The sequence below is a fragment of the Sapajus apella genome, unplaced genomic scaffold, assembly GCF_009761245.1.
Source record: "Sapajus apella isolate SASKATOON/1434 unplaced genomic scaffold, GSC_monkey_1.0 scaffold33, whole genome shotgun sequence".
NCBI lineage: Eukaryota > Metazoa > Chordata > Mammalia > Primates > Cebidae > Sapajus > Sapajus apella.
Genome location: NW_022436973.1, coordinates 22928508 through 22955503, shown reverse-complemented (window position 1 = coordinate 22955503; position 26996 = coordinate 22928508). Strand labels below are relative to the sequence as shown.

The 26996-nt window shown below is 49.0% G+C and overlaps 2 protein-coding genes across 5 annotated transcripts in view; one reads left to right on the top strand and one right to left on the bottom strand.

Annotated features, from left to right (window-relative positions):
• Positions 1 to 4775, bottom strand: part of PCED1A (PC-esterase domain containing 1A) — a 6259-nt gene extending 1484 nt beyond the window's left edge. The window contains exons 1-6 of one of the 3 annotated variants that reach the window (XM_032295600.1): positions 4391 to 4775; positions 3299 to 3443; positions 2381 to 2460; positions 2033 to 2271; positions 1783 to 1933; positions 1407 to 1665 (exon numbers count right to left, since the gene is read on the bottom strand). In XM_032295600.1, the coding sequence (XP_032151491.1) occupies positions 1407 to 1665; positions 1783 to 1933; positions 2033 to 2271; positions 2381 to 2460; positions 3299 to 3422 (853 nt within the window). In that variant the 5' untranslated portion in view covers positions 3423 to 3443; positions 4391 to 4775. Of the gene's footprint in view, positions 1 to 1406; positions 1666 to 1782; positions 1934 to 2032; positions 2272 to 2380; positions 2461 to 3298; positions 3444 to 3743; positions 4213 to 4390 lie in introns of those variants that run through there. The other 2 variants (XM_032295601.1, XM_032295598.1) reach the window with 2 other exon arrangements.
• Positions 4174 to 26996, top strand: VPS16 (VPS16 core subunit of CORVET and HOPS complexes). Of its 2 annotated transcripts, XM_032295586.1 has the most exons (24): positions 4174 to 4352; positions 20075 to 20163; positions 20452 to 20549; positions 20639 to 20767; positions 20848 to 20992; positions 21118 to 21233; positions 21340 to 21462; positions 21595 to 21650; positions 21985 to 22074; positions 22175 to 22269; positions 22424 to 22500; positions 22947 to 23078; positions 23174 to 23301; positions 23432 to 23467; positions 23661 to 23769; positions 24239 to 24373; positions 24469 to 24577; positions 24655 to 24752; positions 24837 to 24944; positions 25250 to 25327; positions 25423 to 25592; positions 25673 to 25769; positions 26480 to 26583; positions 26698 to 26996. In XM_032295586.1, exons 1-24 carry the CDS (start codon positions 4183 to 4185, stop codon positions 26840 to 26842), a joined length of 2637 nt encoding a protein of 878 aa, XP_032151477.1. In that variant the 5' UTR covers positions 4174 to 4182; the 3' UTR covers positions 26843 to 26996. The 2 variants fall into 2 exon arrangements, with proteins under 2 accessions (XP_032151477.1, XP_032151478.1); XM_032295587.1 differs by lacking the exon at positions 22947 to 23078.

Genomic DNA, 26996 nt, shown 5'->3' with positions numbered 1-26996 from the left:
CTCAGTCCTTCCTAAAAGCGTCCCTACCCTCATCTCCTTTTGTTTCCACCACAGCCCCTCTTTCTTGCCAATCCAAAGCATGAACACTGTTCCTGTTGTGCCCTCAGTTTTCATCTCTCTGCTGGGTACCACTGACTGCAAACCTACTCTGTATTTCCACAGGACCTAAATAAATCTGCCCTGACCAAACTCAATGACCCATCCTCCTACCCCAAATCAACTCTCCCTTTTCATGGCCCTTACTTCTGTAACTCCAAATTGGATTTCAAAGGCCTAAGCCATCACAACTAACCTTACAAGCTTTAGAATATCCCTTCATTTGCTGGGGATCAATCCTCATATCAAAACAAGGAAATTGGGATGTTTAACCAAAATCCGAATTCACCTCCCTGATGCTCCAACTCCTGGCTATCAAGTGCTACAGATTTGTCTCTACGATATTCCTGGACACTCTGTGCCCCCACATCCTCTTGTACAAGCAGCCTTCCAATGTGACTCGTGCCTCCCATTCAACAAATACTATTCTGTTGATACCGTGTACAGGGCAATTGTGCTAGACACTGGGGCTGAAAGGTGTGAGTCGTCAACTAGTGCAGCAGAAAGCTTGCTCTTTTAAGGACATGATGCAGAGAAGCTTCCATGGAGACAATTAGCCATGGTGCCCCCTTTGTGTGCATGCAGGGTCTGGGATGTTGATATGGAAGCAGAGGTTCTGCAGCAGAGTGTTACAGTTGAGATGTGATGGGGAGCAGTGCCTCAAAACAAGCAGGAGGAGTGGGGTCCTCAGAAGCCTCCACCAATGACCCTGAGATGGGGCCAGAGGAGAGCTACACCAAGCTGCACCAGTCATACTGGGACTGAGACTGAACTAAGAAGCCTATGGAATACTGTCCATTGAGCCCAATTCCATAAGGCTGGCCTTCTCGATGCAACATCTCTACTCCACACCCTGCCAGTTGGCTGCACCCCTGCCCCCCAGCTGATGGGCTTCCTTGTTTCTACCACACTGTCTTCCTGTCCAGTCTTCCTTGCTTCTGCCACACTGCCAATCATCCTGAGGAGGATGGCCCTTCCTCCCTGTCTTTTCACCCCTCACATCTGTGCCCCATTTCTTTTCTGTTCATCTGCTGGGTAGGACTCTTGGAACATGCTGTCTTATGTGGTCAGTACATGTATAAGCTCCTTTATGTACACAGAAAGGACTACACAGCCAGACTGTAGGAAACTGGAACTTGGATAAGAATATTGCTCCGACAATCTAACCCTCCTAAGGGGTTGAGGAAGGAGAGCATACCGGAGCCAGAGCAGTCCTTAAAGGGACCCCTACTTCCCTTGAGTGGCTCTGTCCCATTCTGTTTCTGAGCCCTGTGCTCTGAGGGCCCCAGTGCATCACTACCCCCACTTATGGTAGGGCTCACCAGGGGGATAGTCACGTTTGGGCAGCTCCACGCCCCAGGCGTCAGCCACATGGGTCAGAAGCAGGTGTGAGAGGTGGCGGTGCGCATGCTGGTCCCAGTGGACACCATCCCGATGACGGTGTTGTACCGCGTGCCGGAAATGAAAGTGGAGGTCTAGGACATCGAAGCAGTGGTCCCCAGCCAGCGTAGCACTGTAGAAGTTCCCTTCAACCACATCCCGCCGCAGGGAGCCTGCCAGGGGCTGGAGCTGAATGAGAAAGTGCAGCCTCTAAGAGCCACAGAATAAAGCAGGGTCGGAAATCAAGGTGTCCTATCTACCAGCCTATTGTCCCATCTCTTGTCCTGATGGGCCTCAGTAACTTGCCTCTGGCAGGAGAAAACCCCCAGTGATACGCTCCCCCAGGGGCATCGCCATGTTCCACACCAGCAGGCAGGAGTCTGGCAACACTTGGTCCATGCGCACAAACACCCGCTGCAGGTTCTCCCGGTAGCTCGCCATTGAGCAGCGACCATATCTGTTGGGTGACACACAGGGTGGGCAAGAGCACAGGGGTGGACTGCCTCTGAGCCATACTTCCAGCCCCAACCGGTATTTCCCTTTCCCTCGCCCCAACCTGGAGAGATCCCAGAGGCAGGAGTTGATGATCACCAGGTCCGGAGCAGGTCCGTATGTCAGCTCTTCCAGAACATCCTCAAGGTACTCAGAGTAAACACGAGTGAGGAAGTAGAAGCGCACAAGGTGGTGGCCAGAGCCTGAGCAGAACTGGCGGACCTCACGGTACTGCGTCCCGTTGTGTAGCTCGCCCAGCTGGCCCCCAGCCACCAGCTGGTCCTGTTCAAAGCTCAGCTCCCCCTACCCACCCCCCCAGCCCTACTGGTCAGATCCATGCCATGGAGGAGAACCCTGCCAGGCCAGGGGCTGTGCCCACCCACCACTGACATGGCCACCAAGCTTCCCTCACCTTGGCTTTCAGTTGGGCAGCTGTGAGCAGTGAGTCTTTCTGGAGCAAGAGCACCAGGTCCTTGTACACAGCCCGCTGAACTGCGGGGAGATAGAGATCCCAAGGCTGAGGCAGACCTTATCCTGCCCCAGCTCCTTCCAAGTCCAGGACCCTATCTTCCCAGGGCTGAGCTGCCCAACACCAGCTCCATGGAGTGTTTACTTAGAGGCAGGAGAAAAGATGAGGTTAAAAAGTCCTGGCATTGCCTCTGTTCTGTGTGCCTTCTGGCCAGCAGTATACAATGACCCAAGATCACCTGGCAGAAATTAAGTTGTTCAAGTCACCCGGGAGACACACTACACAATGCAACAGTTTCATGATGGAAATTATGGGGGAGAGGGGGTGTCCCAGCAAGAAACGCTGAGCAAGGATGGGCCAACAAGTGTACAGGTTATTATACCTGTCAGGACACCTGTGGAAGATGTGTGGGACATAAAAAGAGAAAACCTGGCTGGGCACGGTGGCTCACGTCTGTAATCCCAACACTGGGAGGCCAACGCGGGCGGATCACGAGGTCAGGAGAGCAAAACCATCCTGGCTAACACAGTGAAACCCCGTCTCTACTAAAAATACAAAAAATTAGCTGGGCATGGTAGAGGGCACCTGTGGTCCCAGCTACTCGGGAGGCTGAGGCAGGCAGGAGAATCACTTGAACCTGGGAGGCGGAGGTTGCAGTGAGCTGAGATTCAGCCACTGCATTCCAGCCTGGGTGACAAAGCAAGGCTCTGTCTCAAAAAAAAAAAAAAAAAGAGAATACCTACTGGTTGAGAACAGACTAGAGGATAGACAGAAGATGTGAGATGGAGACAAATGGTCCAGACACACTGAACAGGCTGCAAGCTGTGGGACTGGAAGTGTCATCCTAGGAGAGGCACTCACTGGAGTCCCCCAAGATGACCACGAATTTGTTGTGTAGCAGCTGCTGGACTTCCGAGGCCTGGAAGTGGACCATGTTGCTTCGAAGCGGGCGGCGCGACTCCTCGCTCGACAGACAGAAGACCATGGCGCCACCGAATACGACAGGCTGCAGGGAGAGGCCACTAAGCCGCGCGACGGCGGGGACTCAGGGCAGGTCGGCCTCAGGGCCAGCCCCGGGACAACGGACGTCTGCGCCAGCCCCTCCAGGGCTGCTCAGCGCTAAAGGGAAGAGGTGACGGCGGCAGAGCCACGGTGGCACCAGCCTTGGTCACACTTGGCACCGGATGCAGGGTGCCAAGACAGCAGGCCTCCAGGGCACTGGGGAGCTTCCCGCGCAACGCGCCCTGCGCCTCACCACGTGCCCGCTGCCGTCCCGCGCATGCGCGCGCCCGCTCGCGCCAATTACCAAGTCCCGGGGCTCCGCGCCGTTCACCCGCGACCCGGGCAGGCCTGCGCACCGCGCGCCAGGCCCTCAGCGGGCTCCTGGCCAAGCCTCATGTTCCCGCGGCCCAGTCGGTTCTGCAAAGGTCCCGCCCCGCAGAGACCGTGGGTCCCGGTTAGCCGTCGGTGCGCAGCACAGCGCCCAGCGTTCTCCATGCGAGCGTCGCAGTGGCCCCGACGGCGCCTCAGGCCTCGGCGCCTGGGGCTGCGACGCTCACAGCTTCCACTTCCGTTCACCCATGTCGCGCCCTGAGCGACCGCCAGTGCCCGAAGGGGCAGCAAGGCGATGGAGGTGGCCGCCACAGAGGGCAGGAGCCAGGGCTGGGCCCACCTAGCAGGCGCGAAGCCCAAGTGCGGGCAGGGGTCGCAGCAGTCTTGGCTAAGTGCGTCTGCCCACAGTGGTGATGGCCGCGGCGGCGGCCTCGCCACGTGACCCGCACGGGCGGAAGCGGAAGTGCCGGCCTGGAGCCTGCTCTGGGTGGGTGTCCCCTCGGCGCTTCCCTGCTGCTGTCTGCACCAGCATGGACTGTTACACGGCGAACTGGAACCCGCTCGGGGACTCTGCCTTTTACCGGTGAGCCGCCCCGCCCTCCCGCCCGCGGTCCGGCTTACCCCGCTCGCCCGCCGGCTGGAGTCACCCGGCGGCTCTGGCGGCCCTAGCCCCCGTGACTACTGGCGCTGGGGTCCGCCCGGCGCCGGCTCTCCCAGAGCGTCTGCCACTTAGCGCACAGCGGCCTATGAGCAGGGAGCCGGGCCTTCCCTGCTCCAGAAAAGGAAACTGAGGCAAGCACAGTGGTCACGCCGAAGCCCAGGTCTGTTAGCCTCCGGAAGGATGCTCAAATCGCGTTGAGGGAGGCCGCTCGCGGGTGACAGCGAGTGCCCAGTCTCCTGCCGGAAAATGCTGCTGAAGTCAGACCACAGGGGCGCTCCGAGGGGGGCGGGATCGCACGGCGGGCGGGGTAACAGTGCTGATCAAGGCTGGGAAAAGGCGGCGAGTAGTCCGTGAATCCCGGAACAGCGGGAGTGAGAACCCCTGGCTTAGGGCAGCCCTCCCATGGGAGTTGTAGAGTCCTAAAACACGGTTCTTTCTAAAGTGTAAACCCGTAACATCGTTACCCAGATTAGGATTTTCCCATAGCTTCCCTACTTAGAAAAAAGTACGAACTTTTCATGGAACATCTATCTACAAGGCAGCCCTGTTTGTCTCTCCAACCTCATCTACCGCTCTCCTACCCAAATCTTGCGTTCCAGCCACGCAGAATTACCGGGTCCCAACCAGTCTGCAGTTCCTTTTGTGGACACTGCCGTTTCTCTATGTCATTGAAGAATTTTGTGCATCCTTCAGGACTTAGTTCAAGGGTTCTTTTTGGAATTGTGCCTGATTCTCCTCCAATAGAGAATCCTGTGAGTCTCACTGGGCCCAGCGCTAGGGTCTATTAGGTATGGCCTATTTGTATATTTAGGCGATATTTGTATAGGTTTCTTCTGCTAAACAAAGCTCCTTGAGGGCGGAAAGCGTGTTAATTTTCATTTTCTTTCTTTCTTTCGAGGACAGAGTCTTGCTCTGTTGCCTAGGCTGCAGTGCATTGGCACTTGGCTCACTGCAACCTCCGCCTCCTGGGTTCAAGCAATTCTGCCTCAGCCTCCCGAGTGGCTGAGACTACAGACCCCCGTCACCACGCCTGGCTAATTTTTCACTCCAGTCTGGGCAACAGAGCAAGAATCTGTCTGGGGCGGGGCAGGGTGGGGGGCACATATGCCTGTGCAATATGAAAAAATTGCAAAAACTTCATTAAAATCCATAAAATCGCCGGGCTCAGTGTCTCATGCCTGTAATCCCAGCACTTTGGGAGTCAAGGCTGGCGTATCACAAGGTCAGGAATTTGAGACCAGCCTGGCCAATATTGCGAAACCCCGTCTCTATTAATAATACAAAAATTAGCGGGGAGTGGTGGCGTGTACCTGTAGTCCCTGCTACTCAGGAGGCTGACGCAGAAGAATTGCTTGAACCTGGGAGGTGGAAGTTGCAGTGAGCCAAGATGACGCCACTGCACTCCAGTCTGGACGACAGTGTGAGACTCCATCTCAAAAAAAAAAAAATCCATAAAATCAGTAGGAAATAATTACTTCAACTTGTTTCTGTGGAGGAGGGATATCAGCTGACAAAGGTAGCCACGTCATCTAGTATTTACACACCAGCAAATTGACACAACATTCACTTTTAAAATATCAGCTTGTATTATTTTGAAGATACCTGTTGCCTACCCAGGCTTACTAAATCAAAGAGTACTGCAGACAATGACCTCATTACCGCAGAGCTCTTATTTATCATATGTAGTCTTTATTGACATGTTAATAAAGTTTTAAAAGAATGTATGTGTTGGGTGCATGCCACAGACACAACCTGAATGGCTAACCTACCCTTACCTGTGCTGTACTGCCAGAAAGTATTACGGGTCTAAGCCTTGCTGGGGAGGATATTTATGTTTTAAGTTGCTAACAGCTATTGAACCTTTCTTATGTACTAAACATTATGCTAAGTACTTTATGTGTCTTAACTTGCTGAAGCCTTACAATCCCATGAGGTGGTTACCATCTTACTGATGAGGAAGCTGAGGCACAGAGAGGCCAGGTTATACAACTAGTTAAAACATAGGGTTTCAGGTAGTGGGGGCGGTTAACAGGAAAATGTAAGAGCATGTTTCACCTTTTCCACAAGAGTGGAAATGCTTTAAGAGCAAGTACTTATTTTTGTTCATATGTGTGCATAGCTTTATGCATAGGCAGGCCTTGATACATGTCTGAGTAAGTGAATGAATAATAAACAGGTGGCAGACATTGCATTTCAAGACCTATCTGCCTGACAGGATTCTTTTGCATTGGAAGTAGTATTCTGGAGAACTCATGCAATTTGGGAAGGCAAGGAAGAGAAATGGTGACCAGTTCTTATGGGACTCCAGAAGTCAGGCCATTTTTTTTATCTTAAAAATGCAACTTGGGCTAATCTAAATTAATTTGTCCCATTCCTTTTGCAGGCTGAGCCTGTATAATGAAACAGATTTGGAAGGGTTTTACCTGCCCTCATAGAGCTTGCAGGCAGCAGGTGAGACAGTTGATAATCACTCAGTGTTTGTTTGATAATAATCATTATAAGGAGAGGTATAGGAGCAAATAACCTAAGAGAACTACTGAGACCAGCTCGGCTGTAGAGACCCCCTACCTAGGTGGTGCTGAAAGCCTTAAGAAGCAGACACCCAGATAGAACAGCAAAGTGGAACTGTCTGGGGGTCAACAGCCTTCTGAGCTGAGAGCCTCAGAGGCTGACAGCATTCCGGGCTTCGGGCCCCCGAGCAGATTCGCACCCATGTAGTTATTCTCTCTGAACAGGTGATTATTATCAACAGGCAGGTGTCTGTGTTTTCTCATAGACCCAAGATAAACTAGGTGGGCAGCGGGTGCCTGCTTACCATTGATACTAGAAAGTATTCTCCACGAGGGAACCATGGGGGCAGGGTCACATATCCCGTGCTTAAAGAAGTATTTTAACTGGTGTATGATATACATATACTGTTTTGATACATTAGAATGCCCCAAGCAGTTTTCCCCTTGGGGCTGGTGGCAGCTAGGCTTTCCTTGGCATCATTCTTCTTAGCAAACAATATAATTTATCATACACTCAGCATTTCTCAGCAGAGAACATGTCACAGACTGGGAGAGTCAAAGGCAGAGAAGACATTCTGAAAGAAGTAATAATACCCTGTCTAGGGAATGAGTAGATTTAAGTGCAGGAAGTAGGATGGAGGTGGAGAAGAGCATATACACAAAAGTCTTGTTGCAGGAAGGACTGGGGCATGCACAGTGACCTAGAGAGCCAGTGTGGCTGGAGTGCTATAGGCACCAGAAACAGGAAATGCCCTTGAAAGGAAATGCACTTCTTTTAGGGATCACACCCTGCCAGGGGACTTGTAGACCAGAACAATGGGAAGCCTCAATTAAAGGGCCTTAACAAAAGATTGATGTGATTGGATTTGCAAGGGTGTGTGTGTGTGTATTTGTTTTAAGTTCCTTTTGTAGCCAATAGTGGGAAAAAGTTGGCAGGAACAATCAAAAATGGAAACAAAGGAGATGGTTAGGAGCCTGACAGAACAGACCAGGAAGAAGTTGAAGATGGTGGTGATGGTGGAGGTGGAGAGAAGGGGCCAATCTGAGAGAAATTTAAAAGATAAAAGGGAAGCAATTTATAATGATTGCACTTGGTAGGGAGGAAGGAGAGCAAGGAATCAAGGATGACTTGGATTTGGGGCTTAAATAAAATTATGAGAAAGGAAGAGTGAGTTTGGCAGAAAAGAAGGTGAGCTTAGTTTTAAATACATTGAATTTCACGTACTTAAGAAGCATATTATGGTGAAAGAAAGGAGAATTAAGATGCATTATAAACTCCTGAAATTATTTTAGAAGGGTGGGCAACTATTTAAGTAGTTATATTTTTGTTTCATTTTGTTTTTTTTAATGTATAAACATGAACATTTTTTTCAAAAAAATCAGCCATATATAGTGGCACGAACATGTAATCCCAGCTACTCAGGAGGCTGAACAAAAAAAAAAAATGAACATGTAAAAAAATTGTGGTTAAATATAAATGATAAAAAATTTACTTTCTTAACCATTTTTTAGTGTACTCTTTAGTAGTGTTAAGTATATTCACATTGTTGTGTAACCAGTATCCGAACTTCATCTTGCAAAACTGAAATTCTATACCCTTAAACAGTAACTCCCCATTTCTTCCTCCCCTCAGCCCATGGCAACCACTATTCTATGTTCTGTCTCTGAATTTGACTACTCTAGACTCCTTACGTAAGTGGAGTTCTACACTGCTTATCTTCCTGTGACTGGCTTATTTCACTTAGCATAGTATCTTCAAGGTTTATTCATGTTGTAGCATATGTCAGAATTTTCTTCCTTTTTGAGGCTGAAGAATACTCCATTATATGCATATACCACATTTTGCTTATCCATTTCATCTGCCCATGGACACTTGGGTTGCTGTCAGCCCTTGGCTATTGTGAATAATCTACTATGAATATGGGTCTACAAATATCTCTTCAGTATTTTTTGTACTCGGCTTTTCTTTTTTTTCTTTCTTTCTTTCTTTTTTTTTTTTTTGAGACAGAGTCTCACTCTGTTGCCCAGGCTGGAGTGCAGTGGCGAGATCTCAGCTTGCTGCAACCTTCACCTCCCGGCTTCAAGCGATTCTCCTGCTTCAGCCTCCCAAGTAGCTGGGATTACAGGCACCCATCCCTTGCCCGGCTAATTTTTTTTTGTATTTTTAGTAAACATGGGGTTTCACCATGTTGGCCAGGCTAGTGTTGAACTCCTCGCCTCAGGTGATCTACCCGCCTTAGTCTCCCAAAGTGCTGGGATTACAGACGTGAGCCGCCCGCCCAGCCTCTGTACTCCGCTTTTAATTATTTTGGGTGTACACGCAGAAGTGGAATTTCTGGATCATACGGTAAATCTATGTTTACTTTTTGAGGAACTGCTATACTGTTTTTCATAGTAGCTGATAAACTATTTTACATTCCCAGCAACAATGCCCACGACTACTTTATGTTTTTGAGCCAGGCTGGAAACAAGGAATTACAGGAGTGACAGTGAACTCTCTTTAGGGCCTGGGATTTGGGAATTACTGAATTATACCCCAAGGCAACCAGATTATACCTAACAATGCATCTTCCTCCCATATGGTCTGATATCTTAGCTTGGACAGGCAGGGATCATCTATTTTCACACAAGGGTCTTCTCACACCCCAGTAGACTGCTTCTCCAGCGGTTCAGCTGCCCTGCCACAGGAATTTCCTGTTTCCAGCAGGGGACTGGAATTGCAGCTACCAGTACCATTAGGTTTAACAATTTCCTCATATTAGATTCCAAGGTCCATTTACTGCTGCTGAGATTTCCACTTCTGGGACCTAGGAGTGGAGAAGAAAGATGGAGCTGGCCTTCCTCACTAAGGGTGTGGCTTGTCCTCACAGAGTCCTCACCCTTAGGCTTTTCTGAGAAGCTGCCCTTCACTCTGCCCATCCATACCCTGTAGTACCCTCAAGGCACAGCTTGGGTCACCTCACTGTCCTCGAGAAGCCCACTTTAAAGCTTCAGGAGGTGGTCCATACATGAGTGCTCTTCACTCCCTGACCCTTACTTTTGTACCCACTTTTGGGGTCTCTTGTGCCTCCTTCTCACCTGCTCTGTGTTGCTGCTGACATCCTGGACCAACTGCATTGCTCCCTGATTGTTGTTTTGGCCCACAGCCTCCTAGGCATCCCAGCTCTTGCCAACTTCCAAGGTGACTTCAGTGGCCACCTGGCTTCATGGTTCTGTGACCTCTACTCAGGTGATTTTATCCATCACAGCCACCCCCTCCCTGGATGCCACGCCACCCTTGTGCTTATCCAGAACTGCTCTACCTCTGAAATGCTGAATTCAAACTGCCCTCTCTCTGACCACAAGCCCCTGTCTGCACTGATACTCTTAATACCTCCCGATGATATACCCATCTTTCAACCTCCTTAGGATTGTCATTCATGGAGCCCTTTGTTCTCTTGGTGTCTACCTGCAGAACCCTCTTCTGTAGATATTTCTTTCTCTACCCACCTTAGAGTACAGCCACAGTCAATTGCTTCATTTTTTTTCTTGCCCTTTCCCTAACCTTGATTCTTTGTCCTTTGGTTACACCTGCCCGGTGCAGAGCCACCTCCCAGTGCACCAGTCTCTCACCACCTCTGTACATGTACCCAGGCTGATGAGCACTGCTGTGAGGTTCACACAACAGGCAGGTTGGGACACCAACAGGCACCAACCCCAACTGGGCTCTCACAATCCTGTTATATGAAGTCAGCCTCATTCACTCACTACAAGGGCTCTACTTTTATTTCTTTTTTATTTTTAACTTTAATTTTTTTAGAGACGGGATCTCACTCTATCATTCAGGCTGGAGTGCAGTGGTGAAGTCTTGGCTAACTGCAGCCTCAACCTCTTGGGCTCAGGTGATTTGCCCACCTCAGGCTCTCAAAGTGCCGGGATTACAAGTGTGAGCCACCATGCCTGACTGAAGCAACATTTTTGCAAGGTTGTTATCAGGTGAGCGGAGCCACTCCCACTTCCACCTCTTGAATCTAGGTCCCAAATGGTGGAGATAACACCATATGATCATCTCTAATTAAAAGCATAGGCTACATCCTATAAGACAAGTCCTGTCCTTTTAAGGATATTTTCTTGGAATTGGTGCTATAACCAAGTTGTCAGTAAACTTAGGTCAGCCACTTCTGAGTGATGGGGCTTAGTGTAAGGCCAATTGATCCCATAGCCGTGAGCCCACTGCTACCTTTCTTTGCTGTGAAATGAGGTCTTTGATTAGATGCAGTGCTTTGCAGAATGTCACAATGCTGGATAAAGAATTCTGTAAATCCACAGATGGTGGGTGCTGGAAAACACATTGCAGGCAGGAAAGGCAAATCCACTTTCAGAATATGTATCTGTTCCAGTGGGGATAAATCGTTGCCCTCTCTGAAATATAAGAGACCCAATATAATCAACTTGTAGGCTGGTTCCTCCAGGAATGGTGTGATACTGGAGTCGTGTATTGTCTTTGCTATTGGCAGTGTTACTTGGATTGGGAGGCTTCTAAGATATCTACCCCAAGTTAGGTTATCAGGGTTTTCAAGCAAAAGCTAGTCTCCTTGGAGACAGGAAGGCTTTCCTCTGGCAAGGGAAGCTCAGAATGACCTAGGAGTCCAAAATTGTCAGTTTTGTGTAGATCTAACCAGATGTCCCTCTTCCAAGATTCAGGATCTCATTGTTTCCTATCAGTACCCTAATTTGCACACAAGAAATCGTATGTTGGCGAATTCAACTGTTGTAACTCAACAACTCACACAATTTTGTGTTTGATTTTCAGTAATAGCAGGTATGTGGCTGCAAAAAATGTGTTGGGTTTTTTTTTTTTTTTTTTTTTTTTTGAGATGGGGTTTTGTTCTTGTTGCCCAGGCTGGAGTGCAATGGCACAATCTCAGCTCACTGCATCCTCTGCCTCTCTGGGGTTCGTGATTCTCCTGCCTCAGCCTCCTGAGTAGCTGGGATTATAGGCATGCACCGCCACGCCAGGCTAATTTTTTGTAATTTTAGTAGAGACAGGATTTCAGCATCTTGGCCAGGCTGATCTCAAACTTCTGACCTCAGGTGATTGACTTGCCTCGGCCTCCCAAAGTGCTAGGATTAACAGGTGTGAGTCACCGCACCTGGCCAAAACAAGATTCTTTTAGGGCTGTTAGAGAAGCCTTCTGCTTCTGAGAACGTGACTCAAGTTGAATGTTAATGAACCTAAGATCACTTTCTCTTTGTAAATGTTCAAGTGAGCTCAAAATAATCCATTCCATACCACCATGTATAAAGTCATCATTACTCCCATAGTGGCAAATACAGAAGTCACTCCCATAATACATGTTTCAGTTACCATTTCATCACAGTAAACTGCAGGCTTGATAAATTGTGATGCAAGTACATATAATGGGTTATAGCATCTGTTTTCCATTGACAAAGAGCTCAACACCAAGCCAGTTCCCAAATCCCATCTTTAGGGGATCTGTCTTCTGGAACTGTTCCTTCTATTCCAAGTCTGTATCAGTCTGGGTCCAGGTCCAGTCAGAAGACTTAACCTGGAAAGTTTAATATAAAGAATTGTTGGCCAGGTGCTCACGCCTGCAATTTTAGCACTTTGGGAGACCAAGTGGGTGGATTACCTGAGGTCAGTAGTTTGAGACCACCCTGGCCAACATGGCGAAACCTAGTCTCTACTAAAAATACAAAAAAAGCTGGGCGTGGTGGGCACCTGTAATCTCAGCTACTCAGGAGGCTGAGGCAGGAGAATCACTTGAACCCAGGAGGTGGAGGTTGCAGCGAGCCAAGGTTACGCCATTGCACTCCAGCCTGGACAACAAGAGGGAAACTCCATCTCAAAACAAAACAAACAAACAAACAAATATATGTATATATATATGTATATATGGCAAGTCACAGCCAGCGGCTCGGTGTACAGGTGTGCAGAGGGAGTTTGTGGAAACCCTAGGACACAGGTAGGGTGCAGCCAGTGGCCAGGCAAGTTGGTATGGAGAGGAAGTGGGGACCTGGCATGGGCAGGAAGCCGGGAGTATAGCGTCTATCGAGAGAACCTGAGAAAAGTGATACAGGGAGGGCTGCAGTGTTGCTGAGGGACCATGCTTTGTGGATGTGTGGCTGGGGCAGAGCAGTTCCACATGTTCTCCACCCTGGCTGCTGGCTGGCAGCCACCACTGGAAGCACAGGAGGGCCCTTTCCTAATGCAGTGTCCTTCCAGCGCCCTCTGCTGAGAAAGCTTAACATGCTCGCTATAAAGAAGAGATGCTTAAAGGAACGCTGACCATTGCCATGCTGACCATTATCATAGAACGTGTGTTAAAGGGTGAATTTGGAGTTGAGAGGCAATACAGTGATAACTGGCATCCTAGATCTGTATGAATATCTATTTTCCTATCAGATGTTTTTTCACCCAATGATTTTAGTTATAGAATGTCAAAAGAAATCCATATGGGTTGTAAAGAATTCAAATAATGCCAAAGGATATACAGACATACTCTGGAGATATTACAGGTTCAGTTCTAGACCACAACAATAAAGTGAATATTACAAAACACATCACATGAATTTTTTGGTTTCCCAGTGCATGTAAAAGTTTTATGTTTACACTATACTGTAGTATATTGTGTGCAATAGCATTGTGTCTAAAAAAATGTACATACCCTAATTTAAAAATACTTTATTGCTAAAATGTGCTAGTGGTTATCAGAGCCTTAAGCAACTTGTAGTATTTTTTCTGGTGGAGGGTCTTACCTCAATGGTGATGGCTGCTAACTAATCCGAGTTGTGGTTGCTGAAGGTTAGGGTAGCTACCACAATTTCTGAAAACAACAATGAAGTTGCCATATCAGTGGGCCCTTCCTTTCATGAAAGGTTTCTCAGTAGCATGCATTGCTGTCTGATAGCATTTTATCCACAGTAGAACTTCCACAATTTAGTCAATCCTTTCAAACCATACCGCTGCTTTATTAACTAAGTATATGTAATACTCTTTTTGTTGTCATTTCAACAGTGTTCACAGTAGTAGATACCATCACCAGTAGTAGATGCCATCTCAAGAAACCACTTTCAGCCAGGAACGGTGGCTCACACCTGTAGTCCTAGCACTTTGGGAGGCCGAGGTGGGCGGAGCACTCGAGGCCATGAGTTCAAAACCAGCCTTGCCTACATGGTGAAACCCCATCTCTACTGAAAACACAAAAAATAGCCGGGTGTGGTGGTGGGTGCCTATATTCTCAGTTACAGGAGGCCTAGGCAGGAAAAGTGCTTGAACTTGGGCAAGAGAGGTTGCAGTGAGCTGAGATCATGCTACTGCACTTCAGCCTGGGTGACAGAGTGAGACTCTGTCTCAAAACAAACAAACAAGCAAACAACAACAACAAAAAACCCACTTTCTTTGCTCACTCATAAGAAGCAAATCCTTATTTGTTCGAGTGCTGAGATTGAAGCAATTCAGCCACATCTTCAGGCTCTACTCCTAATTCTGATTGTCTTGCTATTTCTACCACCTCTGCAGAGACTTCTACTAAAGTCTTAAACCCCTCAAAGTCATCCATGAGGTTTGGAATCAACTTCCTCCAAACTCCTATTAATGTTGATATTTTGACCTCCTCTCATGAATCATAAGTGCTCTTAATGGCATCTAGAATTGTGACTCCTTTCCAGGTTTTCAATTTACTTTGTCCAGATCCATCAAAGGAACTACTATTTATGGCAGCTATAGCCTTAAAATGTATTTCTAGGCTGAGCACAGTGGTGCACACCTGTAATCCCAGCACTTTGGGAGGCCAAGGTGTAGGAATCACTTGAGGCCAGGAGTTCAAGACCAGCCTGGCAACAGAGTGAGTCCCCATATCTACACACACACACACAAAATTTTTTAGCCAGGCACACTAGCATGCGCTAGTAGTCCCAGCTACTTGGGAGGCTGAGGCTGGAGAATCACTTGAGCCCAGGAGTTTGAGGCTTCAAGGCTGCAGTGAGCCGTGATCACATCACTGCACTCTATTCTGGGCAACAGAGCAAGACACTGTCTTTCTTTAATTAAAAAAAAAGAGAAAAAAGTCTTATATAAGACTTGAAAATTGAGGCCAGGCATGGTGGCTCACACCTCTAATCCCAACACTTTGGGAGGCCGATGCTAATGAATCACTTGAGGTCAGGAGTTTGAGACCAGACTGGCCAACATGGTGAAACCTTGTCTTTACTAAAAAAATATAAAAATTAGCTGGGCATGGTGGTGTGTGTATATAGCCTCAGCTACTCAGGAGGCTGAAGCAGGATAGTTGCTTGAACCTGGGAGGCAAAAGTTGTGGTGAGCCGAGATTGCACCACTGTACTCTAGCCTGGGCAACAGAGCGAGACTCCATCTCAAAAAAAAAAAAAAAAAAAAAAGAAGTTCAAAATCACTCCCTCCATGATTCATGAACTGCATAGTGGATGTTGTGTTAGAAGGCATAAAGACAACATTAATCTCCATCAGAGTATTTGGGCACCAGGTACGTTGTCAATGAGCAGCTATGTTTTTAAAGGAATCTTTTTTTCTGAGCAGTGGATCTCAATAGTGGGCATTAAACATTTAGTAAACAATGCCATGCCATTTAGGCTTTGTTATCCCATTTCTAGAGCACAGATAGAGTAGATTTAGCATAAAGGATCCTAGGATTTTCATGATGGTAAATGAGCGTTAGCTTCAACTTAAAGTCACTAGCTGCATTAGGCCCCAACAAGAGAGTCAGCCCTGTCCTTATACGCTTTGAAGCCGGGTGTTTACTTCTTTCTAGCTATGAAAGGCCTAGATGGCATCTTCTTCCAACATAAGACTGTTTTATCTACATTGAAAATCTGTTGTTTAGCCAGCCACTTTTGTCAATGATCTTTTCTAGATCTTCTGGATAACTTGCTGCAGCTTCTATGTCAGCACTTGCTCCTTTACCTTGTGCTTTTATATTACAGAGATGGTTTCTTCCCTTAAACTTCATGAACCAACCTCTGCTAGCTTCAGACTTCTGCGGCTTCCTCACTTCTCTCAGCCTTTATAGAATTTAAGAGTTAGGGCCTTGCTCTGGATTAGGCTTTGGCTTAAGGGAATGTTGTGGTTGGTGTGATCTTATACAGAGTTCACTAAAAGTTTCTCCTTATCAGCAATAAGGCTACTTTGCTTTCTTATCATTCCTACATTCACTGGAGTAGCACTTTTAATTTCCTTCAAGAACTTTTCCTTTGCATGCACAACTTGGCTAACTGGCACTCAAGGCCTGGCTTTTGGCCTGTCTTGGCTTTCAACTTGCTTTCCTCACTAAGCTTAGTAGTTTCTAGCTTTTGATTTAAAGTGAGAGATTTACCACTCTTCTTTCACTTGAACAGATAGAGGGTTTTTAATTGGCCTAATTTCGACACTGTGTGTCTCAGGGAATAGGAGGCCCGAAGAGAGGGAGAGATGATCAGGAAACGGCTGGTTGGTGGAGAAATCAGAACACATACAACACGCATTCATTAAGCTCACCATCATATACGGGCTCAGTTTGTGACACCCCAAAACAATTGCAATAGTAAAGTCATTGATCACAGATCACTAGATTAGATTTATAATAATGAAAAACTTTGGAATATTGTGAGAATTACCAAATTGTGATACAGGGACATGAAGTGAGCACATGCTGTTGGAAAAATGACACTGATAGATTTGCTTGACTCAGCATTGCCACAAACCTTCAATTTGTAAAAATGCAGTAACTGCCAAGTGCAGTAAAGCAAAGTATAACAAAATGATGTATGCTTGTAGTGTAAAAATGGACAGCTCCCCAGGTGTGTCCCCATCTACCACCCTCCCCAAAGGTAATCACTGTCTCTGGCTTAGTATGGAAGTCTCTTGAGCATTTTTCTATATATTAACACAGAAAGTAAAATAATGAAATAGCATTTATTGTGTTTCTATATGGCCCATTGTCTCATTTCAAGTATCAATTTGCACTAATTTGAAATGTCATCTTTATTATATGCTCAATTCTGAGCTCTTTTCCTAGACTCCATTCTCCTCCATTGATCTGTTTGCACATTCCTGTACCAAAATAATAGTTTTCAGTTAACTTTTTATAGTGTGCAATATCTGGTATGCATCTGTTCTCATATTTTCAAATGTTCTTAAATATTTTGTGGTATTTAAATATAAATATAAATTTATATTTATTAAATATTTTGTGGTGTTTATATTTATATAAATTTATATATAATTAAATTTAAATTTAGATAAATATAAATTTATATTTATAATTAAATTTAAATTTAAATAAATATAAATTTATATTTTAGTATAAATACCACAAAATATTTTAAGATTTTTGGATATTTGTATACTCTTTCAAGATGATTTTTTTCCTCTCTCTTTTTTTTTTTTTTTTTGAAACTGAGCCTCCCACTGTCGCCCAGGCTGGAGTGTAGTGGCACAATCTCAGCTCACTGCAACCCCTGCCTCTCGAGTTTAAGCGATTCTCATGCCTCAGCCTCCTGCAAGCTGGGATTATAGGTGCCCACCTCCATGCCCAGGTAATTTTCATATTTTTGGTAGAGACAAGGTTTCACCATGTTGTCCAGGCTAGTCTCAAACTCCTGACCTCGGGTGATCTGCCCACCTCGGCCTCTGAAAGTGTTGGGATTACAGGCGTGAGCCATACCGCACCCAGCCCCGCCATATGAACTTTAGAATCAGTTTGTGCATTGCTACTCCACTGGCCAGATAATTGGCAGAAGGTATTTATTGGAATTCCTGTGCATTTATACATTATTTTGGATATTTCTCCATGTCTTTTATAGCTTTGAAAAAGATTTTGTAAAATTTTTCATTAAATTTATTATTTGATATCTTATAGTTTTATTCCCTTTATTATTAGGATGTCTTAAAAGTTGTCTTTCTTTCTTTCTTTCTTTCTTTTTTTTTTTTTTAGATGGAGTCTGACTTTGTTGCCCAGGTAGCTAGAGTGCAGTGGCATGATCTCAGCTCACTGCAACCTCTGCCTCCTGGATTCAAGTGATTCTCCTGCCTCAGCCTCCTGAGCAGCTGGGATTACAGGCACTCCCTCCTGAGCCTGGATAATTTTTATATTTTTACTTTAATTTTATTTATTTATTTTTTCGAGACAGAGTCTTACTCTGTCACCTAGGCTGAAGTGCAGTAGCATGATCTTGGCTCACTGCAACCTCTGCCTCCTGGGCTCAAGTGATTCTAATGCCTCACCCTCCCAAGTAGCTGGGATTACAGGTGTCCACCACGCCTGGCTAATTTTTGTATTTTTAGTAGAGACAGTGTTTCACCATGTTGGTTAGGCTGGTCTCATACTCCTGATCTCAAGTGATCCACCTACCTCACCTTGAAAAGTTGTATTTCTAATTGATTCTCGGTATGGTATGAAAATTTCTTGGTATAGAAAATAAACTGATTTTTGTTGATCATCCTACACCCTCTGTGAGAGTCTGATATTCATTGTTTCCTAGACTGCTTTGGGTTTTTTGTTGTCGTTGTTGTTGTTTGTTTGTTTTTCTTTTGAAACAGGGTCTCACTTTGTCACCCAGGCTGGAGTGCAGTGATGCTATCTTGGCTCACTGCAGCCTCGACCTCCCAGGTTCAAGTGATCCTTCTGCCTCATCCCTCCAAGTAGCTGGCATGCTACTTGTAACTACAGGCATGTGCCGCCACATCCAGCTAATTTTTGTATTTTTTGTAAAGACAGGGATTCGCCACATTGCCCAGGCTGGTCTTGGTCTTCCGAGCTCAAGTGAGCTGCCTGCTTTAGCCCCATAAAGTGCTAGGATCACAGCTTTGGATTTTCTAAGTAGGTAATCACATTATTTGCAAATAATGAACTCTGCTCCTTCATCAAAATGTAAACATCTCTTTATTTTTTTTTTTTCTTAAATTATGTTGGCTAGAACCACAACAAGGATGTCAAATAGTAGGTAATGACGGGCATATTCCTGATCACGAATGAGAAGATCCCTGAAATGATACTGGGTGAAATGCCCTTCTTGAACACTGTCTTCTCTTGGTATCCTGGAATAGCCCACTCCTTCTTTGTCTCTTTTGCTACCCCTTTTTCCCTCATCTTGAGGTGTGCTGACATACCTCAAGCTCCCTACCCTGACTTCCCATGCAGCACACACTCGGTGGTCCATGAGCGTTTCAGATTGTAATTCGCCTCATGCCTCATGTGATTTGTGATTTGGTTACCTTCCATAAGCCAAGCGTTCGCAGATTAACATCCCTAATCCAGGATTTCTCCCAGCACCATCTCACTGAAAAGCTCCTCTTGGATTTCTTTCAGGTACTGCTAACTCAGTACTTCTAAAACTAAGTTCATCATCAATAAGCATAGAGCTGAACCCCTGGATATAAAGCCCACACCCTGATTCACAAAGAACCAGAAATAGGCCAGGCACTGCAGCTCACAGCTGTAATACCAGCACTTTGGAGGCCAGGGTGGGGGGATTACTTGAGCCCAGGGGTCTGAGACCAGCCTGGGCAACATGGGGAGACTCCATCTCTACAAAAAATGAAACAAAATAGCCAGGTATAATAGTGCACCCTGTAGTCCCAGCTACCCAGGAGGCTGAGATGGGAGGGTCACTTGAGCTTGGGAGGTTGAAGCTGCAGAGAGCCGTGATTGTGACAGTGCACCCCAGCCTGGGCAACACAACAAGACCCTCTCTCAAAAAAGAACTAGAAATAGAAGAAAGCCTTTCTTCCCTGAGAGACCCTTTCTGAGAGTCTCATTTCCTGTTAATGCTGGCCTGAGCCAGCCACTTCACCTTAGTTTTATCTCAGTTTGTGCCTTGGATGTTGGCCACACAGCTTGCCTGGCTCAAGAGCTCCTGCCATCCTTGGACACTTGCCCCAAGAACCACATCCTTCCCTGCCAGCACCCTCTGCTGGCTCTCTTGCTGTCCCTAAGCATGCATGTGGTCAGTTCGCCTAACTTTCTGGTCATCACCCTCCTCCCTGCCTCTGGGGGTGGGGTGGAGACTTCCTCTACAGCCTTGTGGAAGACAAATGGAGGCTTTAGGAATTCCTCTGGGGCTTACTTCCTCCGGATGCAGGGTAATGAGGCTAATCTTTGCCCGTCTCTGTATGGGCAGGAAATATGAGCTGTACAGCATGGACTGGGACCTGAAGGAAGAACTCAGGGATTGCCTGGTGGCTGCTGCACCCTATGGGGGCCCCATTGGTATGTTGCTTCTCCACCACCACCTGCTCTGGGACCCTGGAATGAACGTAAGGTCCTTGATTCCTGGAGGCTTGCTGTCAGGTTGTTCTTGTTGCCACCCCCCACTCACCCTGCTGAGATGCTTTTACTTCTGGTTTTTATAGGCCTGCTTCACATGGGGTGGGCCTGGGGAGCCAGGACATGAGGCCTGCTTTACACGTGGTGGGTTTGGGGAGTCAGGACCTGAGGCCTGCTTCACATGGTGTAGGCATGGGGAGCTAGGACAGAAGGTCTCTTCTCAAACCGCAGCACTGCTGAGGAATCCCTGGCGGAAGGAGAAAGCTGCCAGTGTAAGGCCAGTGCTCGATATATACTCTGCTTCTGGCATGCCTCTGGCCAGCCTGCTGGTGAGCATTTCTGACGGTCCCTGTGGCTGGAGGCTGGACAGGGTTTCCTCACCTGAGGACAGCCTCAGGAACCTCTCTCTCCTCTGCAGTGGAAGAGTGGACCCGTGGTGTCCCTGGGCTGGTCTGCTGAGGAGGAGCTGCTCTGTGTGCAGGAAGATGGTGCTGTACTGGTTTATGGGCTTCATGGTGACTTCCGGAGACACTTCAGCATGGGCAATGTAGGGGTCACAGAGGGCTGGGAAAGTGGGGTAGAGTGTATGACCCTGTGGCTCCCTCAACCCATGACCCCTCTCCTCAGGAGGTACTCCAGAACCGGGTTCTGGATGCCCGGATCTTTCACACTGAATTTGGTTCTGGAGTGGCCATCCTCACAGGGGCCCACCGCTTCACCCTCAGTGCCAATGTGGGTGACCTCAAACTCCGCCGGATGCCAGAGGTGCCAGGTAAGCCCTGACACCGCTGAGATGGCCATTCAGTACCCACAGATGTGCCTCCAGCCTCTGAGACCCATAGCAGGAGAAACCATGAGCCCTGGTAATCCTAACACTGTCCTTTTCCCTTGCCATAGGTCTGCAAAGTGCACCTTCCTGCTGGACTGTGCTATGCCAGGACCGAGTGGCACACATTCTTCTCGCCGTGGGGCCTGATCTATACCTCCTGGACCATGCAGCCTGCTCTGCAGTGGTGAGGGCCCTGAGTGGGAATGAAGTAGAGGGGCTGGGGAAAGCAGTGGGAAGGCTCTGAAAAGTCAGTATATATCTGCCCTACCCCTACCCTGGCTCTGCCTCAGACACCCCCTGGCCTGGCCCCAGGAGTAAGCAGCTTCCTGCAGATGGCTGTCTCCTTCACCTATCGACACCTGGCACTCTTCACAGACACAGGCTACATCTGGATGGGGACGGCATCACTCAAGGTGTGATCCTGAGGCAACACAGGGATACTGTGCCTTGTCTAGGGTACAAGATCTTTTGGGGATGTTGGGGAGCTTTTCAACTAGAATGGTGACTGCTGGGACAGGGCCATAACATTGCCCACACCATTTCAGGAGAAGCTGTGTGAGTTCAACTGCAACATCCGGGCAGCTCCAAAGCAGATGGTCTGGTGAGGATGGGGGCGTTATTGCTGTGGGTGCGGTGAGACATAGCTTGCTTCCTGGGACAATCAGTTCCTTGACTCATAATGTCTACTGGCCAAGCCTAGTGGAGCTTGGATCTTACCTTCTTTGCCAGTGCACACTTGAAGGAAGCCATTGTCCTCTGTGGGCCACAGCTGCCTCAAGCTGGGGGCGCAGGGATAAGAGGGAAGTGGATAGGTCAGCATATAGTCAGGGATGCAAGTGTCTACAGGCTGTCCTGAGACAAAGGGATGTGAGCAGCGATGTGGGAGATGTGGCTGTGGGCTGGTGTCTAGCTGGGTATGTGTGCTGCTCTCACAGGTGCAGCCGTCCTCGTAGCAAGGAGAGGGCTGTAGTGGTGGCCTGGGAGAGGCGGCTGATGGTGGTGGGCGATGCACCCGAGAGCATCCAGTATCCTTGGAGGGCTGCCTGTGTGTGGAGGGAGAGGAAGGGAGGGTTCACCTGCCCCACCCCATATGTGGGTGCTCTTAGGAACCTTAACCAAGCTCAGGTTTGTGCTGGACGAGGACTCCTACCTGGTGCCTGAGCTCGATGGTGTCCGCATCTTCTCCCGCAGCACCCACGAGTTCCTGCATGAGGTTCCAGGTGAGGCCTTCACAAGGGCACCACATAACCCAAGGCATGGGCTCCTCGGCACCGCAGCTGCTCTGGGCCAGTGCTGCAGAGCAGGAATGGGGTGTTGAGGTAGGGCTGAGAGTTTCCTTGCCTTTCTCGCTCACTCACCAATTCCTTCCCACAGCAGCCAGTGAGGAGATCTTCAAAATTGCCTCAATGGCCCCCGGGGCGCTGCTCCTGGAGGCTCAGAAGGAGTATGAGGTAAAGCCCTGAGCTTCTCCCTGGGTCCCAGGATGTGTTCCTCCTGCCCCTGCCCCGGCATGTGTGGGCATAGCCAGGTGCCACCTGTCAAGAGAGAGGTCCAGGAAGGATACTGGTCTAGGCTGGGGAGGGCTGGCTCAGGTAGACAGAAGGGACACTGTGTTCTCCATGTGGTGTGATAGGGATGGGCAGGGCATCTCCACTATCCCCACCCAGTCAGGCACAGGTCTGGGTTAGTTACTATTGGGAGTTCTCAAGGCCCCCCAAAGGCAGTTGTGGGCTGATATGGGATGATGTCTGTGGGCACCTTAGGTGGATTGAGTGGGCTGTGGGAGTTGGGCCTCCAGCCTGTGCAGCTTATTTGAACCACAGCCCAGAATGGTTAGGGGCCAGATACGGGAGTGTTCTCTGTCATGACGCTCTGGCTCTGGACTCCTCCCCACCAGAAAGAGAGCCAGAAGGCAGATGAGTACCTGAGGGAGATCCAGGAGCTGGGCCAGCTGACCCAGGCCGTGCAGCAGTGCATTGAGGCTGCAGGACATGAGCACCAGCCAGACATGCAGAAGAGTCTGCTCAGGGTTGGCCTGGATGGCGGGTTGGGGAGGGTGGGGCTGGGAGGAGGTGGAATGGGCATCAGGGAAGCTCTCTCCTATTACCCTCTGGCTCTTCTCAGGCTGCCTCCTTCGGAAAGTGCTTCCTGGACAGATTTCCACCCGACAGCTTCGTGCGCATGTGTCAAGACCTGCGTGTGCTCAATGCCATTCGTGACTATCACATTGGGATCCCACTCACCTATAGCCAGTATCCCTGTGCACTCCGGAAGGGTGCTTACAGCCAGGGGTGGCAGGGGAAGGGGCTGGAGATGCAGTCTGCAGGTACTTGGCAGGCAGGGCTTATTCCTCAGCTGAATCCTTAACCAAGAAAAATACAGATACAAGCAGCTCACCATCCAGGTGCTGCTGGACAGGTAGGGTAAGCCCAAGGGTGCAGTGAGAGGGCTGTCGGGGGTAGGAATTACAGCCTTTGCTGGGGTCTTATGGTCACTGCTTCTGACCCATCTCTCTAGGATGTGGGAGGCCTGATGTGCAGGCTGAGACCACTCTGCCCCCTCTTTCTCCTCCACCTCACTCCTTGTATCCTTTACCCACCGGGTCTACCAGGCTTGTGTTGCGGAGACTTTACCCCCTGGCCATCCAGATATGCGAGTACTTGCGCCTTCCTGAAGTACAGGGCGTCAGCAGGATCCTGGCCCATTGGGCCTGCTACAAGGCAAGGATGTGGGATGGTGTCCAAGGGCACTTAAGGGATTCCAGGTCCTGGTGAGTTGGAGGAAATAGAAAGTGTAGAACTGGGCCAGGCACGGTGACTCAGCCTATAGTCCCAGCACTTTGGGAGGCCGAGATGGGCGGATCACCTGAGGTTGGGAGTTTGAATTGAGCCTGGCCAACATGGTGACACCTTGTCTCTACTAAAAATACAAAAATTAGCCAGGCATTGTGGTGCATGCGTGTAATCTCAGCTACTCAGGAGGCTGAGGCGTGAGAATCGCTTGAACCTGGGAGGCGGAGGTTGCACTGAGCCGAAATCACACCACTGTACTCCAGCCTGGGCAACAGAGTAAGACTCTGTCTCAAAAGAAGAAAAAGTGTCTAACTGAAGGGGTGGGTCCTAAGGGCTTGCAGGAGTGGAGAGTGAGGAATGGCATCCAGATTTGTGTGACACCCCACATCCCTTGCAGGTACAACAGAAGGATGTCTCAGATGAGGATGTGGCTCGAGCCATTAACCAGAAGCTGGGGGACACGCCTGGTGTCTCTTACTCCGACATTGCTGCACGAGCCTATGGCTGTGGCCGCACGGAGCTGGCCATCAAGGTGTGGGTGCCCAGCCTTCCACAGATACTCTGATGTGGGTGTTCAGGGTCCCCATACCAGCTCCTCCTCTCTGTGTCTTCCTTCTCACCTCACAGCTGCTGGAGTATGAGCCACGCTCAGGGGAGCAGGTACCCCTTCTCCTAAAGATGAAGAGGAGCAAACTGGCACTAAGCAAGGCCATCGAGAGCGGGGACACTGACCTGGGTGAGGGCAAGGCTGGGGGGGCTCCTAGGGTGAGTGGGAGCCTGGCTGGAGTTCCACTCCACCTTATTCTCCTACAGTGTTCACGGTGTTGCTGCACCTGAAGAATGAGCTGAACCGAGGAGATTTTTTCATGACTCTTCGGAATCAGCCCATGGCCCTGAGTTTGTACCGACAGGTGTGTGTAGTGGGCAGAGTTGGGGTGGAGCCTCCTGAGCACTTGAGTTGGCCTTGCTGACTGATCGCCTGCCTATGGCCCCAGTTCTGTAAGCATCAGGAGCTAGAGACGCTGAAGGACCTTTACAATCAGGATGACAATCACCAGGAATTGGGCAGCTTCCACATCCGAGCCAGCTATGCTGCAGAAGAGGTCTGAGGCCCATGGGGCATGTGGGACCTGTGGGCTGGGGCTGTTGGTCTGGTTCCTTCAGGAATCTAGGCCTTCCTGCTGGGTGTACACCCCATCTAGTCCTCACTCTGAGGGAGAGTCTGACGTGAGGCCAGGATGGGAGTGGGTGTCAGAGGAGCTAGCTGTTTCTCTAGGACATCGGAGTGGTGCCCCTAGCAGGGAAGGGTGACCCTGGGCACAGGGATTGAGGATAAGACTGTAGCCTGGGTGGGGAGGGCCAGGGTCCTGCATGCTATGAGTTCAGGCCTGCCTTCTTGTCTTTGTAGCGGATTGAGGGCCGAGTAGCAGCTCTTCAGACAGCCGCTGATGCCTTCTACAAGGCCAAGAATGAGTTTGCAGCCAAGGTTTGGTGCACGCTTTTCTAAGAGGCTCTTTGTCCTCTACTAGTCTCCCCTCCTGATCCTTCATCCCCATTTTGCCTCATTATCCGGGTACCCAGGCTACAGAGGATCAAATGCGGCTCCTACGGCTGCAGCGACGCCTAGAAGACGAGCTGGGGGGCCAGTTCCTAGACCTGTCTCTACATGACACTGTTACCACCCTCATTCTTGGCGGTCACAACAAGCGTGCAGAACAGTTGGCACGTGACTTCCGCATCCCTGACAAGAGGTAGATGAGGTCCCAGGCTGTAGGTGGGTCCAGGACCACCCGCCTCTCCTGCAGCACCTCCAAGCCCAGCTTTCCTGCAGGCTCTGGTGGCTGAAGCTGACTGCCCTGGCAGATTTGGAAGACTGGGAAGAGCTAGAGAAGTTTTCCAAGAGCAAGAAATCACCCATTGGCTACCTGGTGAGGCAGGGTCCTCCCTCCAGCCCACTTCCAGTGAGGGTAGTCTTCGGGGAAGAGGGATAGGCAGGGGGACAGACAGGATGGCCCATTCATGCTCCTGTTCAGCTGTCCACCTGTTTAGTGAGTCCTTCCTGTGTACGCATTAGTGGGCAGGCACCATTCTTTGTGTTGGGTGCACTGGAGGATGGATCCAAGTTTGCCTGCAGATGTTAGGGGGAGGGAGAATGAGCTGCCTTCCTCAGGGAGGGCCATGGGGCACCATGCGCCAGAGGGAAAGTCCTGTTTGAGGAGGGTGGAGGGGGACAGGGAGGGTGCATATGGGAGGCAGTGGAGATACTGAGGGCTGTTTTCTGTGGCGGATAGTTCAGAGGTGTGGAGGGCAGGTTTGAGAATGCCAATCATGAGAGAACACATAGGACCTGCAAGGGGAGGTGGCAGGAATGCCTGTTACAAGGAGTAGTGGTGGGTGGTAGAGCAGAAGCTTGGAAATAATTGGTCTCAAGGCTCTGACAGAGCTTTGGGTTAGGTGGATTCTGCCCTAAGAATGTCGAGATCATAACTATCTGTGCGTGGGAGCTGGGAGATTACATGTATTGACAGGCGTATACATATAAAATATATATGGACGATGTATCCATTGGGGCTCTGCTCATAAGAGAGAGGACAGGAGGCTCTGCCTTCTCCCTCCACCCACTCCCTCTCCTCCTAAGCCTTTTGTGGAGATCTGCATCAAACAACATAACAAATACGAAGCCAAGAAGTATGCTTCCCGTGTGAGTCCTGAGCAGAAGGTCAAGGCTTTGCTTCTTGTTGGGTGCGTTGACTGAGGGTCTGTGAGTGCTGGGTGGCTGAGCTGTGGGCTGGTGAGAGGCAGGGTTTGTGTCCTTGAGCAGCCCTGACATCACCTCCTCTCTTGCTCAAACCATAGTGATGTGGCTCAGGCTGCAGACGTGGCCATCGAACACCGGAACGAGGCTGAGCTGAGCCTCGTATTGTCCCACTGCACAGGAGCCACAGATGGGGCCACAGCTGATAAGATTCAACGGGCCAGGGCACAAGCCCAGAAGAAGTGATGAGTCTACCCTGCACATTTCAAGCAAGGGGTTCCTCCTAGCACCTGATCTTGACAGAGGGTCATAGTTCATCCAGCTGCTCCCCAGAGCAATGCTGAGGAGGCGGGGTGGGTGGTAGCAGGGCTGTCTGGTTGTAAATAAAGTTGGAACACTT

What these genes read in the sequence shown, in the direction of transcription:
- VPS16 (XM_032295586.1), top strand. Translation starts at nt 4,183, where the DNA reads ATGGCCGCGGCGGCGGCCTCGCCACGTGACCCGCACGGGCGGAAGCGG. An exon ending in ACCCTATGGGGGCCCCATTG is followed by an intron (nt 20,164 to 20,451) that starts GTATGTTGCTTC and finishes CTCAAACCGCAG; the next exon opens with CACTGCTGAGGAATCCCTGG. An exon ending in TGGGGACGGCATCACTCAAG is followed by an intron (nt 21,463 to 21,594) that starts GTGTGATCCTGA and finishes ACACCATTTCAG; the next exon opens with GAGAAGCTGTGTGAGTTCAA.